At 56.8% G+C, this 13,044-nt stretch overlaps 5 protein-coding genes across 5 annotated transcripts; 3 read left to right on the top strand and 2 right to left on the bottom strand.

The window, feature by feature from the left end:
• Positions 1–48: 48 nt before the first annotated feature.
• Positions 49–1,672, top strand: SCHCODRAFT_02696607 (uncharacterized protein; the record flags this gene model as incomplete). Its single annotated transcript, XM_003037361.1, has 4 exons — positions 49–415; positions 476–870; positions 919–1,532; positions 1,579–1,672. The coding sequence occupies 4 exons, from the start codon at positions 49–51 to the stop codon at positions 1,670–1,672; spliced, it is 1,470 nt and encodes a 489-aa protein (XP_003037407.1).
• Positions 1,673–2,038: 366 nt separating this feature from the next.
• Positions 2,039–3,252, top strand: SCHCODRAFT_01037222 (inorganic pyrophosphatase). Its single transcript, XM_003037362.1, has 6 exons — positions 2,039–2,064; positions 2,120–2,412; positions 2,466–2,633; positions 2,684–2,943; positions 2,990–3,099; positions 3,151–3,252. Exons 1-6 carry the CDS (start codon positions 2,058–2,060, stop codon positions 3,186–3,188), a joined length of 876 nt encoding a protein of 291 aa, XP_003037408.1. The 5' UTR covers positions 2,039–2,057; the 3' UTR covers positions 3,189–3,252.
• A 137-nt stretch (positions 3,253–3,389) lies between these two features.
• SCHCODRAFT_02662940 (uncharacterized protein) lies at positions 3,390–7,528 on the bottom strand (the record flags this gene model as incomplete). The annotated part of the gene is made up of 13 exons (XM_003038698.2): positions 3,390–3,475; positions 3,525–3,901; positions 3,955–4,639; positions 4,693–4,879; positions 4,931–5,047; positions 5,099–5,194; positions 5,247–5,323; positions 5,374–5,527; positions 5,579–5,921; positions 5,971–6,065; positions 6,116–7,260; positions 7,308–7,418; positions 7,453–7,528. 13 exons carry the CDS (start codon positions 7,526–7,528, stop codon positions 3,390–3,392), a joined length of 3,549 nt encoding a protein of 1,182 aa, XP_003038744.1.
• Positions 7,529–8,114: 586 nt separating this feature from the next.
• SCHCODRAFT_02610813 (uncharacterized protein) lies at positions 8,115–10,463 on the bottom strand. The gene is made up of 5 exons (XM_050344445.1): positions 10,372–10,463; positions 10,222–10,321; positions 9,813–10,173; positions 9,318–9,763; positions 8,115–9,267 (listed from the first exon to the last, which is right to left on the bottom strand). The coding sequence occupies exons 1-5, from the start codon at positions 10,446–10,448 to the stop codon at positions 8,341–8,343; spliced, it is 1,911 nt and encodes a 636-aa protein (XP_050202210.1). The 5' UTR covers positions 10,449–10,463; the 3' UTR covers positions 8,115–8,340.
• Positions 10,464–11,457: 994 nt separating this feature from the next.
• On the top strand, positions 11,458–12,989 carry SCHCODRAFT_01111903 (uncharacterized protein). The gene is made up of 7 exons (XM_050341043.1): positions 11,458–11,591; positions 11,741–11,864; positions 12,010–12,167; positions 12,224–12,252; positions 12,305–12,349; positions 12,398–12,446; positions 12,492–12,989. The coding sequence occupies exons 1-7, from the start codon at positions 11,527–11,529 to the stop codon at positions 12,913–12,915; spliced, it is 894 nt and encodes a 297-aa protein (XP_050202209.1). The 5' UTR covers positions 11,458–11,526; the 3' UTR covers positions 12,916–12,989.
• Positions 12,990–13,044: the final 55 nt, after the last annotated feature.

Genomic DNA, 13,044 nt, shown 5'->3' with positions numbered 1-13,044 from the left:
TCTGCGCCCCCACGTGCCACGATCCCCTTGCCCGACGCGTCCACGGACATGAATAGGCCCTTCCGCCGCGATGGCGGCGGCGACTACTTCGCCAACGCAGCCCCCACCCGCCCACTTCGCCTCGTTGCGTCCGGCACACTCTTCCTCACCTACCACCTTGCGCTGCCCTCGCACCCCGCGCCCGCCGCCGCCGTCCGCGCGCACGCGGTGCGCAAATCGCGCGGCGGGTCGGCTTCTTCGATTCTCGCCGTCGCGGCACAGCTCCCCGGCGTCGACGCGCAGCTCGTCGCGCCGCTCTCGGGGAACGAGGAGGGCCGCGCGATCGCGAGGGAGCTCGAGCGGGAGCGCGTCGGCACGCGATTCTGCAAGATATGGATGGCGGCGGGCGTCCCCACTGCTTGGGTCCTGCATGCGGGTGCGTTGATTGAGGGGGGATGGTTCAAGGTCGTGCAAAGCTGATCGACTAGCATCCTAGCGGACACTGACACGCATAGCGTGATCAATCATAATCCCCTCCCGGAGATCTCACACGAAGACTTCGTATCGCTCTTGGGGCCGGTGCTGGCGCCAGAGAACTACAACTATCCACCGACACCGTCACCATCGGCGTCCCCAACCTTTGTTGCGCACTCTCATGTGCCACCTCCGCCGGCATCCCCGAGACCGTCCGCATCGAGCTCACGCGCTGGACCACTACCCAATCCGAACAGTCCTGCACCGTTTGAGTGGATACACTTCGAGGGACGCTCGGTAAAGACGACACTGAACAACATCACTGGGCTCGATGGGCTTGCACGAGAGCGCAAGTGGCGCAATCACTGCGTCTTCAGCATCGATGTCGGTCAACGAGGTAGACAAGGCGTCGAAGCGGTACGTATTGCATACCATCCCCTTATCGGCTAGCTAACGTGATCGTAGCTGATCCCTCACGCCGATGTAATCTTCTTGAGCAAGAACTATGCACGAGCCGCAGGGGCACAGTACGCGGCGACGCCGCGCGCATTTCTGCTATCGCTGACTTCGGTCGCACCGCCGCATGCGCTCCTTGTCGCACACTGGGGTACCGAGGGAGCTGCGGCATTATCTATGCCCACGCGCGAATACTTCCAGAGTTCGGGTTGGGTGGAAGACGCTCGATTGGCTGGTGGTGCACGACGTCCTGACAGCCTCGCTACCGAAGACGTGCTGCTCGACATACAGTCGGTGCGAAGTGCGAGCGATTTCTGGGCCGACGGGCACAGTAATTCGGACCACACCTTCTCCGACCGCACGACAACGCCAGCGTCCTCGAGGAGAAGACAACGTCGGGATGAGAGCGATGCGGACTCGCAGGGCACGGCAATGCCTGGTGAAGAAGGAGAGGATATCCTGGACGAGGCAGGCGCGCACGACGCGTTCATTGCTGGCATGATTTATGCATTGACGCGAAGGCTTATGCCTGGCGCGCCATACTCGCCTGCCTCTGGAGATATGACGGCAAAGGAGGTGGCAGAGGCCGAGCGTGGACGGTGGCGGCTGGACGAGTGCCTTAGGTGCGACAGTTAGAGCGTGATTTGGCTAGCACTCATGTCTTTTTAGATTCGCCACCGAGCTATCCGGACGCAAAGCGCGACGGCACGACTGGGCTGGACTGGGGGAGGAGATGGCGCTGTCGGGGTGGTTTGAAGGGTAACACTGCGCTATATTATACCTGGCTACTTGTGCTATACCAGACTATGGACGACTGATCGACGCGGCGTGGGCCGTGGGAGACCGGGACGAGACGGTGACCGAAGCGTCTGCGGGTTGCTCGGTTGTCTTTGGATTATTTGTCGGGGATGTCAGCGAGTGGGCTCGTGTGGCGGCGGGGGCATACACTTGTCCGTAACGTGCGTGCTGAGCTGAGCAGTCGACCGCGGCGGTGACCTGGCAGCCAACAGTTCCTGCCCGAATTCGCGCCGGCTCTGCGGCGGACCGCTGGCGCTCCGATGCCGTCTGGTACAAATACGAGTGCACACCGCAGATTATCGCTCCAGCTTCGCCTCCTCTCCTCTTCACCCTCTTCTGCTCCGCCCACCATGTCCCGTACGTTCCCAGCGTCTCCCGAAATCGCCCGATGCACCCCTCACACTCCCAGCAGAGTACGGCACCCGCATCATCGGCGCGCCCAACACGCTCGAGCACCGCACCTTCCTCGAGCAGAACGGCAATGTCATTTCGCCCTTCCACGACGTCCCGCTTTTCGCGGACCAGAACAACGGCATCTTCAACATGATCGTCGAGGTCCCCCGCTGGACGAACGCGAAGATGGAGACCAGCAAGGAGGAGGCCTTCAACCCCATCAAGCAGGACATCAAGAAGGGCCGCTTGCGCTATGTCCGCAACTGCTTCCCCCACCACGGCTACATCTGGAACTACGGCATGTTCCCTCAGGTGCGTCGCGCGTCCGACACGCGTTTTCCGCGTCCTGATCGTCCATCGCACAGACCTGGGAGGACCCCTCCGCCCTTCACCCGGAGACGAAGGCCAAGGGTGACAACGATCCGCTCGATGTCTGCGAGATCGGTGAGCAGGTCGGCTACGTCGGCCAGGTCAAGCAGGTCAAGGTCCTCGGCATCATGGCCCTGATCGACGAGGGTGAGACCGACTGGAAGGTAGGCGCCGCGCCCCGTGCTTCTTTGCACACGCTGATTTAGATTGCCAGGTCATCGTCGTTGACGTGAACGACCCCCTCGCGTCCAAGCTCAACGACATTGAGGACGTTGAGCGCCACCAGCCCGGCCTCATTCGCGCGACGAACGAGTGGTTCCGCATCTACAAGATCCCTGATGGCAAGGGCGAGAACACCTTCGCGTTCTCTGGCGAGGCCAAGAACAAGAAGTACGCCACCGAGATCATCCACGAGTGCCACGAGGCCTGGAAGCGCCTTGTCACTGGTGAGGCTGCCGCCAAGGACATCTCGATGTGAGTCGAACACGCCATCTGTTGTGCTGGTCTAATCTTTTCGTAGCAAAAACATCACGATCAGCAACTCTCCTGGCTTCATCTCGCGCGACGACCCGGAGTACACCTCTCTTCCCTCGGACTCGCGCAAGCCGCCTGCGCCGATCGACCCCAGCGGTAAGTTGACATGCCGCGCGTCTGGCATACACTCAACTGACTCGTTCGTAGTGTCGAAGTGGTTCTACATCTCTTCTGCCCAGGTCTAAACCATCGTGGTCGAAATTATCTAGAAATTGTACAAAACAGGGAATTTACGTTGTTGACGAGTTCGCTCTCATCGCCATTGAGTATCGTGCTGGCACCATTGTTCACGATTCGAAGCAAGCATCACGACTTTAAGTTACATTTATCAGACAGCAAACATGTCGACAGCAAGCACAAAGCTCTTCATCACTCTACAAATCCTCTTATCCCCTCCTCTTGTCCAATACGTCAGGTTGCGCTGGCGGGTAGCGACAGTACTTGTCCGTGATGGACGTTACGGTCCACACACCTGTCCCAGCATGTTAGTTATAGAACCGCAGCCCAAAGACGCCACGTACCCTCTTGGTTCGATGTGATCTTATAGTCGTAGTCCACGATCTTCGAAACAGTATGCGTTTCCAGCACACGCCCTGGCCTGCCCCCACGCCCCAGCTCAGCGCGCTGGTAGGTGAACGTGAACGGCGGCTCGCCGATGAAGGTGAAAACGATGTTGGCCTGCTCGCCCTCGCGGATGTCGTCGTAGTACGCGCCGCCGTGCCCGACTTCGGCGGACGGGAGCGCGTGCACGCGGTACCGCAGGTCAGTGACCGCGGCCTTGCACTTTTGTTGCTGGTGTGCGATGGAGGTGACGGCGAACTCGCCCGCTGCCTGTTGCAGGAGGGCGAAGGGCGATGTCTTTGCGACCTCCGTGTGCGTGCGACCATTGATGCGGTATCTGGTAGGCTAAGTCAGTGGACGGACGAGAGCATAACGGAGAATGGTACTGACTCGATGTTCCACGGCGGAATGCCCTCGAGTTGGAACTGAGTGATGTCCCCAACGCACAAGTCCTCGCGCTTGTCGAAGAGCACGATCGCCGCCATCTCCGCGACGTCAATGTTCAGGGAGGTCTGGAAGGGGTCGAGCGGAACGTGCGCGCAACCACTCGCGTCCGCGATGGACTGGATGGACACCCGATGCGTGCCGACCGACTTGAAGTGATACTCCGGTAGGCTAAGCTTCCATGCGTACTCGTTGACCGTCACTTCGACCGTCTCATGCTCGAGCGTGCCGAGCTTGCCGACGTCGAGGGTGAGGGTGAAAGGAGGCGTGCCCTCGAGAAGGACGAGCCCATCGTCAGAGGCGATGCTCTGTGCTGTCAGCGCGTCATTGACACAGTACGACATGCGCGCCTCCTGCGACTTGAACCGCGCACTCGGACGCGCAAGCACGTCCTGCTCAATGAGAAGGCGCTCGCGTTGCGGGATGGTCGCGTTCCTGTGTTTCTCCAGAGGGTAGTGCACGTCGCCAATCTGCTTGACTTCGTACAACATTCGTCCAGGCTGATCTGTGCGCAGCTGGAAGCGTGTCCGCGTCTGAATGCTGTTGTACGTGGGCTGGTCGATGATATCGGAGCGGCCATAGTAGCTGTTAGCCTTGGCGATGTTGTACATAATTTGGAAGGGAGGACGACCTGTACAGGTGTGTCAATTTCTGGTCCGTGCGGGACTTGCAATTGTGGCTCACCAGAGAGATCAAGGTCAATGAAGTCGTCGTCTCCAGCGCATACGGGTTGTAGGATATGCGAGGAATTGAATGGTTCATATGTTGCCGGCGTGTTCTCAGCGAGCTTGGCTGATGGCCGCGGTATCCAGTTCACCTTGAACCTGGACGAGTCCGCAACAACAGAGCCGGGGCACATCACATCATTCACCTGAAAGTCGGGTGAGTATGATGTTGTATGTTGTAAGGCGGGTAAGCGTACCCCCATGAGCTCGTAAGTGCCCTTCTCGACGACCTCTAGCTCATCGTTCGGCGAGTTGAGCCTTGCCGTGAGCACAGAACTGGGAGACTCCGTGCGCCTGTACTTCACGGTCCATGGCTACGAGAGATATATGAGTGAAGGATTGAGCCTACGGAAAGACGCACTTACACCATCGCCAGTCAGACGCAATGGGAGATGCGTCTTTTGCCTCTCCAGGACGGTAATCTCGCGCTGGCTCGGGGATCCGTAGAACTTGACAGTAGGCTAGTAACAAAACAGTCAGCGACGCGTGTAAGCTAGCGTCCTTTTAACGAACCTTAACTCTCCGAACATCCACAGAGATGCCTTGAGTAGAGAGAGAACGCTTGCACCCGGACTTATCCTGCACGCTAACTATATCGTAACGTTAGACTACGATGTTCAGCAAGTGAGACCCAACTTACCTAGGTCAATCTCGAGGTGACCGCCAGCCTTGTCGACTTCGTCCGGTATCGGTATTTGCAAGCGCTTCGGCGAGACGTCAATGCCATTGTATGTGCGAATCATGCTGCCTCTAGGGCTGATGATCTGCAGTTCGATATTCCAAGGTGCCGAGCCCTATTAGCGTCAGCGCTTGCCAATTTCGAAGGTTGACAAGGGAAGGCGTACCCGCAGATGCACGTCAACATCGATAGTGCGGTCCTCGCAGATGCTCATTCTCTGCTTTCGCCTGCCAGAACCAGCAAACTCGGCAGATGCGACTGGGTGGATCGTCTGCTTCATGCTCTTCGCCTTGACTTCCTCCTTCTTGTAATACGCGTCGCTGATGTGCGTGATGCTGAAGATGTAGTCACCCTCTTCGGGAGGTCGGATAATGATCTCGTCTCGAGAGGATTGGAAGGTCATCGTATGGGTTCGTGGTGTGCCCCTGCCCTTCTGGGCTTGGTAGGTGACTTGGAATGGAGGTGTGCCGTGCAACAACAAGCCCGCACGAACACCTGTGTCGCCAGAGCTGTAAAACATCATGAGTACGCGTACCGGATGCAAACCTGCGCACGTACCATTCATGGATCTTCTCCCACTCAACACCGACGGACGGCTTTGGCAGTTCGAACACCGTGCAGACATCAGGGGCCAGAACGTCGCCTTCGCAGTACTAGGAAAAGGTCAATCTTCATATAACCTGGACGAAAACACTTCACGAACCTTTCCATGGACTCCAACGATAGTGTACTCGCCAGGATATTTGGCGAGGACCGAAACATCTTGCCTCGAGTCGTTCGTAGAGTACTTTGTTGTGAAGGGACTTGACCGCCTGGGAGCGTCCGTCGGTGGATTGTACTTCACCGTGACCTCATAAGGCGCGTCCATGGCGTCGGCAACACTGGCAACGACAGGTAGGCTTGTCTCTGCACCGATGAGGACCGGCGTAGGCTTTCCTGGACCGCATCTCTTGAATGACATTGCCGGTCTCCGCAAAACAGTAACAGACGAAGTCGTCTTCAGTTGGGAATCCTGGCCAAGGCGCGCGTAGTTGCCGACGGCATCGGTCACTTCTTCCAGGACATACGTGTGAGTTCCTGTTGTGTCCAATGCTGCCGCGAGCGGTACCGGGATCGTTTGTGGTGCCGCAACCCTCTGGACGAATTTCCGTTCAGTGACCGCCAACGAGCTTGTCGCTGCTTGTTGTGACGAGGGTAATTCCCCAGAGTCCGCGCCTTCTACACCCTCGACCGTGAACAGCTCACGACGACCATTGACGATCTTGGAGTATCGCATACTGAGTGGAGGAACACCATAGATGTCGATCTCCATTTGCATCTCCAGGTCCGGTGCCGCGCATTGGACGTCGCCGTCCTTTGGCAATGACTTGAACTCGGCACGCGGGCAAGGCGCGACGGTCACCTCCGAAGTGAAGACTTTTGCCATGACGCCTGACGTGTCCAGTAATCTCTCGATGCGCAGGGTGCCGGGCTTGTCCAGCTTGATGTGAATGAGCGACTGCGTCTTCTGCAGACCAGAGCTTGACGACTCGTCGTCCTGCTCTTCCTCTTCGTCGTATTCGTCGTAATCATCATCGTTCTTGTTGCTCTTCGTGACACGCGTGAGCTGCAGTGTTTCCTCGCGTGCGCTCTCGATAGCGCGTATATCTCGAGCGCTCAGATCGTGGTAGGTAGGATTCGCACTTGTCGTGCGGCCAAGTGGTGTCAATGAGTATCGCAGTGCCGCCGTATTTGTGTTGTTCAGGAGGACTGGGATCAGGACGTAGTTGTCTGGGGGCGAAAGACAGAAGGCCTGCGCCTCGGGATTTAGGCGCGCAGTGGATATGGGTGACATTCGGACAGTGTGTTCTGCGTGGTGTCAGCACGCACCAATGTCATATAGTATGTATACGCACGTCCTCTGAGATGCTCATCCTGCCAACCTGGTATCGACGAACCGATCAGGCCGAACGTGAGGGGGGACAGGTAATCCAGGACACCATAGGCTTGGACCGTGGCCGGTATGTCTGATTGAGGTTAACGGGTGTGTAGCAAGAGCACCAGATAGCGCACCTGCATGTGCCCCTGCACTTGAGTCTCCCATCCAGCCGAGGTGTAGAGTTAGCCCTCCGAACATCGCTGCGTCGAGGAACCATAACAAGAGTATTTGCAGCGCGACAATCGCCTTCTTGTAGTTCAGCCGTGGTATTTGCAGGTAGTGCAGTGTCGCGAAGAAGGCAAAGTCCGCCACAAGCCATTTTCTACATAATGCTGGACTCTCTGCCACTCCTACCAGTGAGCGCAGGAAGTCAAAGACTTTGATGGCCTGCAGGTCGCGCGTCAGAGGTTGTTCAGTCGCCTCATATACGACGGACCTGGCAGAGACAGCCTATGCTGATTGCCCATAGCCGTTGTGATGGTACATCGAGGTATTTCTCGGGGATTCGTGGGTTGGACGGCTCCTCCGCTGCCGCTGGCTTCGCGGTGACCGACATGGCTGGCGAACAGCCAGCTGGGTTTTCACAGTTATGAGAGTACCGTAAGCAGTCTTGGGCGTAGCTTCAGGTTCGTGAGGGACTTCGAAGAGTGTCGTATGTCGAAGGTCGTGAAGGGGAAAGGCAACAAGCGCTCGTTTGCACGAACAAAGACTTCCGTATATTCTCTTACACGTGATCGCGCGTATTGGCGTGGCGTTGTGGGCGCTTGTAGGCAACTTTTCAACTCGAACTTGCAGAGGATCCACATACGATATCGAGAAGGGAAGATGTGATATATACACCGATGTCGTGAGTGCTGGAACCATACAGTAGTGATAGATGCGATGCGATACAGTGTCCCGATTCGATAGCAGTACAAGAGGATGAGAAAGAGAAGACAGACAACCCTTATGGATAAATACAACAGGATATCACGACAGCGACTGGGACAGTCCGTATCGAGAACAAGTTGTTATGTGAAAGCGCCATCACCCCACCAGTGCTTGTCCGCGCCCCGTACGGACCACTCGCCGACCCCGTGCATCGACGCGACATACATGTGCTTGCCACTGGGGTCGAAGCATATCCCAGTAATATCGACATTGTCGTCGTCGTCCTCGATTTCCTCCCCCATGAGCGTCAAATCCGAGTGCTCGTCCAGAAGAGTCAAGTTCTCGTCATAGACGTGGCCCTCTTCGCCGTACGTGACAGGTGCATACACGACGTGCGAACGGTCATGATACGAGTCTCGCGAGTCGTACTCATCGGCCGCCCGTTCGCCGCTTGCAGGGGGTTCATTGCCATCGTCGCTAGACGCGCAATCTTCCTCGTCAACTTGCATGTAGTGCTCGAACTCGTCCGCGCGGTCCTGCGTGCTATACCGCAGGAAATTGCGCACAGGGTTGTCGATTTCGCTGTCTCCCAGCGTGGGGATGATGACCACGTCATCACGTTCGCTATCCCAGGCTCGTAGGGCTTGTCGTATGCTGCGCACCGCGGAACGAGGAGAGCGAGGCGAGCGAGGAGGCGAAAAGGGGGTAGGGTTGTCAGGCGAGAGAGCCACGCGGAAGCCATCCTGTAGGGCTTGGCGAACTCGGGGCACAGGCGTCGAGCGAACGTTTGGTCGGCGAGTACGCGTGACGAAGGAGGGACCGGGAGGACTTGGGTATGGCGAAGAGGTAAAGGAGAGGCGGTGAGGTCCAGGGGATGTCTGAGGAGAGCGCAATGAGGAATCATGGGTGTACGGTGGCGTATGTGATTGCGAGCTTCCCGGGGTGCTTCTGCGAGAGTACAAATCCATTCGCGCCTTCGGAGAGGCAAGTGACGGATAAGAGGGAACCCTGATGATCTCTTCTGTTTCGAACGTTCGCGCATCGACGACATGGACGAGGTCGCGGTGCTGTGAAGATTGTGAGCAGGTAAACAAAGGCGCAATGAGCATGCACACACCTCAGTGAAGGCCATGATTTCGTTCCCACCGCCACCAAACTTGACGCAACGTGCGCTCCAGCCGGGGGCCTTCGACCGGTCGAAGGTCCATTCAAGGGGGTCATCTGATAGGCGTTCATTGAATTCGCCCCTATGAGTGCCCTTCGGAACTCGCGTCTTATCCGTGTGGAAAACCTTCAGCGGACGGGTACTTCGTACATCCCAGACGGCCACAACGCCTTCTTGTGACGCCACCACAAACTTGGATCCGTCTGCGGAAAACGCACTCGAGAATGAGGCGGTTAACGCATTTGGGCGATATTTCGAAGGAAGATCGAGAGAGGGGGGGATGGTAAGGGTTGAAATAGGCGAGAATGTGACGCGTGAGCCGCCGGACATTCGGTGTAGGTTGACCTCATTTGAGTCGCCAATGGTAAGGAGTGTCCGACCATCGGGCGATATTGACGCTGATAAAGAGTCAGAAGGGGAAGATGGACTAGCTTGACCCAGACGTACAATGATTGACAAAGTAGGGAAGATGTAGTTGGCCACAGGGTGAGATGGGGGTGCCGTTCAACACCCGCACAGCGACATCATATAGCTTGACGGTCTGATTATTGTTGCTGATGACGATCCGTGGTTCTACAGCGCCCTCGGGAGATCCGGTAAGGTTGAGGGTAGTGAGAAGTACTGAATTGTTAATTGAACACCCCAGGTTCGTCTCGAAGCGCGACGTTTCGTGGCCAGAAGTGTGGATAGACAGGTGCAATTCGGACTTTTGACCCCCGGCGGCGAAGATGGTAGAGTCCGAGTCCGGTAGTCGCAAGGATGACAGGCAGTTAGCACGGAAGCTGAGACTGGTGATGTTGCGCGGTGGCTGGGGGATCGATGAGCGCGCGGCCGGGGAAGGGAAGGGGCGACGTACCAAGTCAGGGCGCGTGATGTTATGCTCGACTATGACGCGGTTGGCGAGGTAGTTGACGACTCCCCGCTCGTTCGGGCAACAGACAATGTCCCGCAGTTGTCTGGCGCGCTGTCAGCGAGTGTTTGGCGAGCAGTAGAGGGGGAAACATACACATGGCCGACGTGTAGGTAGTTGATAGCGGAGAACGTGGGCGCTTGTGAGTCGAGCAGCGGCAGCTCTCGCGCCATTCTCGGTGGTGGTCGAGAGCAAGATGGGATGTGGGCCGGTCACCCGTCATATTCCCCCGGCTTCGCTCCGGAGCAGCCGGACCCTATCGTCGCGTGGCGCGCTCGGACCTCCACAGTCTGACTGAACCGCCACCTCGTCGATCACCCGCATCTCGTCGAGACCCGCTGCGGCCTGCTTCCTCTCAATTAGGAGGTACACATTGCATTCCAGACTATCTATCCTTTTTTTTCGGAATTGCTTCGACAGCACCAAGTACTCCGGGTTCTTTGCAGAGGTTTCGAGGCGCACTGCGCACAGGAGCAACGTGTCTTATGGTCGTCTTCGTCCATCAACCAAATCCTTTGAATTTCTTTCCCTCTCCCTGGTCCAGCTTACCCTCCCGGTCACAGTACGTCTTAAGCTCTTGCCTTTATCCTAACGGCCTGATGGGCTTGAAGTCGAAGACGACGTTCTAGCTGGTACTCCAGTGCTCAGTCGACATCAACGGTTGACCTCGGATACTAATCTAGCTATCGAGTACTCTTCTTTGGCTCAATGAGCAGACAGCCTCTAAAGGAAACGGTGCCAATGCTTTGAAATAGCCAGAGTAGATGCACGGCTTGCCGTTCACTCTGAACGCGATAGAGTGTACCCGCGCTTGATCCAAGGTTATTGCGAAAGATAGGCAGCATCGAAGAAGCCTCACGTACCGATTTAGCGCTCAGGATGGCACGACCCCCATAAGCTATGATTTTGTGGCACCAACGTCTTGTTAGTGGCCATGTCGCCAATGTCGCCAATAGAGACTGTCGCCTTCATTCTCAATCGGCGACAAGGACTCAATTGTCTCTTGACGTTCCAGCTCCCTGCCCCTAGCTTCAAGAACTTGAGATTGACAGAGAGCGAGTTGTCATGAGATGCAACTTCCGCGGCGTCCGGACCGAAAGCCATGTTCAACTTTTCACGTGCGCGCACATGACATTGACAGATTTGCAAACGCTCTTGTGCGCTCTCACCACCACCTCTCGCGCGGCCTTGGACGCGTTCTACGCGCTCGGATACCCTCATACCCCTCAATTTGGAACTACTCGGAACATAATGGCTCTGTCTCGGACGCGCATCGCAATCGAAGTTTGCGTAGACTCGGTAGAGTCAGCTCTGAAGTCAGTGTTCAGCTTCGTATGGAAATATACTCTACTGGCCGAGCCGTCCTCAAGCCTGCTCATTGTCCCTGCGTTGCGAGGATCCATCTCATGATTTGTTTCCTGATTTATACTGCGTGCTCATCACTGACTGTACACCTATCTTGCAGCGCAGTTCATGGAGGTGCCGACCGTATCGAACTATGTGGCAGCCTTGGTGTCGGCGGTGGGACTACACCGAGTCTAGGACTGCTCAAGTGCGTGCGACGTGCTGTGAATGGTGTACCTATAATGGTGAGTATGGCAGCTCAACGTAAATAATTGTTCGGCGTGGGCGTCGAGATACCTGTTACAAGCCCTTCCTGAAAGCACGATTCCTGCCCTCGTCCCGAATGGTCTGTCTCTTCCCAATGTTGATCTCCATTGACAGAACCTCTAGGCTATGGTGCGCCCGCGTAGCGGCGACTTCGTGTACACAGAGGAGGACATGGACGTGATGTTGGACGACATCCGGATATTCAAGCGGCATGGGGCTCGGGGTGTCGTGATTGGCGTTCTACGGCCAAATGGAACTGTAGACGTTAAGCGAACGAAACGGTGAGTGTCTGAGTCCAATGATAGTCCAACTTACGAACAGGTCTTGAACCTATCAGACTGGTAGACGAGGCGCTGCCGATGCAGGGTACGCGTTCAATTTCTAGTATATCATCCTTCAACTCATTGTGTCGCCCCAGTGTGTTTCCATCGGGCATTCGACATGACGCGAGATCCACTGGAAGGTTCGTTTGTCGACACAGCATGGCGTGCAGTTCTGGAAAACCCCCTAGCACTGGACGCCCTTCAGTCCATAGGCGGCATAACCCGAATATTGACCAGGTAGCGTATTTTTCGTATCACCCTTGCTTTTCTGATCTATTGCAGCGGTCACGGTCCTACCGCACCAGGGTCTATACCCGTCCTCACGCAACTCCTGGATCGCATCTCGGACGGCACTCCATGGGCACTGAGCATCCTTCCTGGCTCCGGGATTTCACCCGAGACTGCAGGCCCTGTCCTCGAAGCCCTCGTCCCTCACGGACTCACTGAGCTCCACATGAGCGGCGGCGTCTGGGAAGAGGGCACGATGGACTTCCGCCGGCCAGACATGGGCATGGGCGCAGGAAGCGAATGGGGTGTGTGGCGCACGCAATCTGATCGCGTTCGCGCTGTGCGCGCAATAGCGGACGAATTCTGGGATCCCGCCTCTGACACGGAAGGGAGAGAGGCGGACTCGGGGCCAGCTTCGACACTGTCAGACGAAGGCGCGGGTGGGGAGAGCGAAGACCAGCTAGCGAGCCCCGTGTGACAGGTCTGTGACCCATCGAAGTTCAAGTTGTCTTTTGTACCGAATGCGGATGCCGGGGCCCGATTTATCATGCATCCTGACTTCCATCCGGCGCGCGTCTCTGTTTTCGGCTCGCAGCCGATCCATTTC

The sequence above is a fragment of the Schizophyllum commune genome (genome assembly GCF_000143185.2).
Source record: "Schizophyllum commune H4-8 unplaced genomic scaffold SCHCOscaffold_2, whole genome shotgun sequence".
Lineage (NCBI taxonomy): Eukaryota > Fungi > Basidiomycota > Agaricomycetes > Agaricales > Schizophyllaceae > Schizophyllum > Schizophyllum commune.
Note: the sequence above shows the minus strand (reverse complement) of the source record. Positions and strands in the feature narration are given on the sequence as shown.

Bases quoted from the DNA above. Each gene is read 5' to 3' on its own strand.
- SCHCODRAFT_01037222 (XM_003037362.1), top strand. The intron at 2,634-2,683 runs GTAGGCGCCGCG...TTAGATTGCCAG, and splicing joins AGGGTGAGACCGACTGGAAG to GTCATCGTCGTTGACGTGAA. The intron at 3,100-3,150 runs GTAAGTTGACAT...ACTCGTTCGTAG, and splicing joins TGCGCCGATCGACCCCAGCG to TGTCGAAGTGGTTCTACATC.
- SCHCODRAFT_01111903 (XM_050341043.1), top strand. From the start codon at position 11,527: ATGGCTCTGTCTCGGACGCGCATCGCAATCGAAGTTTGCGTAGACTCG. The intron at 12,168-12,223 runs GTGAGTGTCTGA...TGAACCTATCAG, and splicing joins GACGTTAAGCGAACGAAACG to ACTGGTAGACGAGGCGCTGC. The intron at 12,447-12,491 runs GTAGCGTATTTT...GATCTATTGCAG, and splicing joins ATAACCCGAATATTGACCAG to CGGTCACGGTCCTACCGCAC.
- SCHCODRAFT_02610813 (XM_050344445.1), bottom strand. From the start codon at position 10,448: ATGGCGCGAGAGCTGCCGCTGCTCGACTCACAAGCGCCCACGTTCTCC. The intron at 10,174-10,221 runs GTACGTCGCCCC...TCGATCCCCCAG, and splicing joins ACATCACGCGCCCTGACTTG to CCACCGCGCAACATCACCAG. The intron at 9,268-9,317 runs GTGTGTGCATGC...CAATCTTCACAG, and splicing joins AAATCATGGCCTTCACTGAG to CACCGCGACCTCGTCCATGT.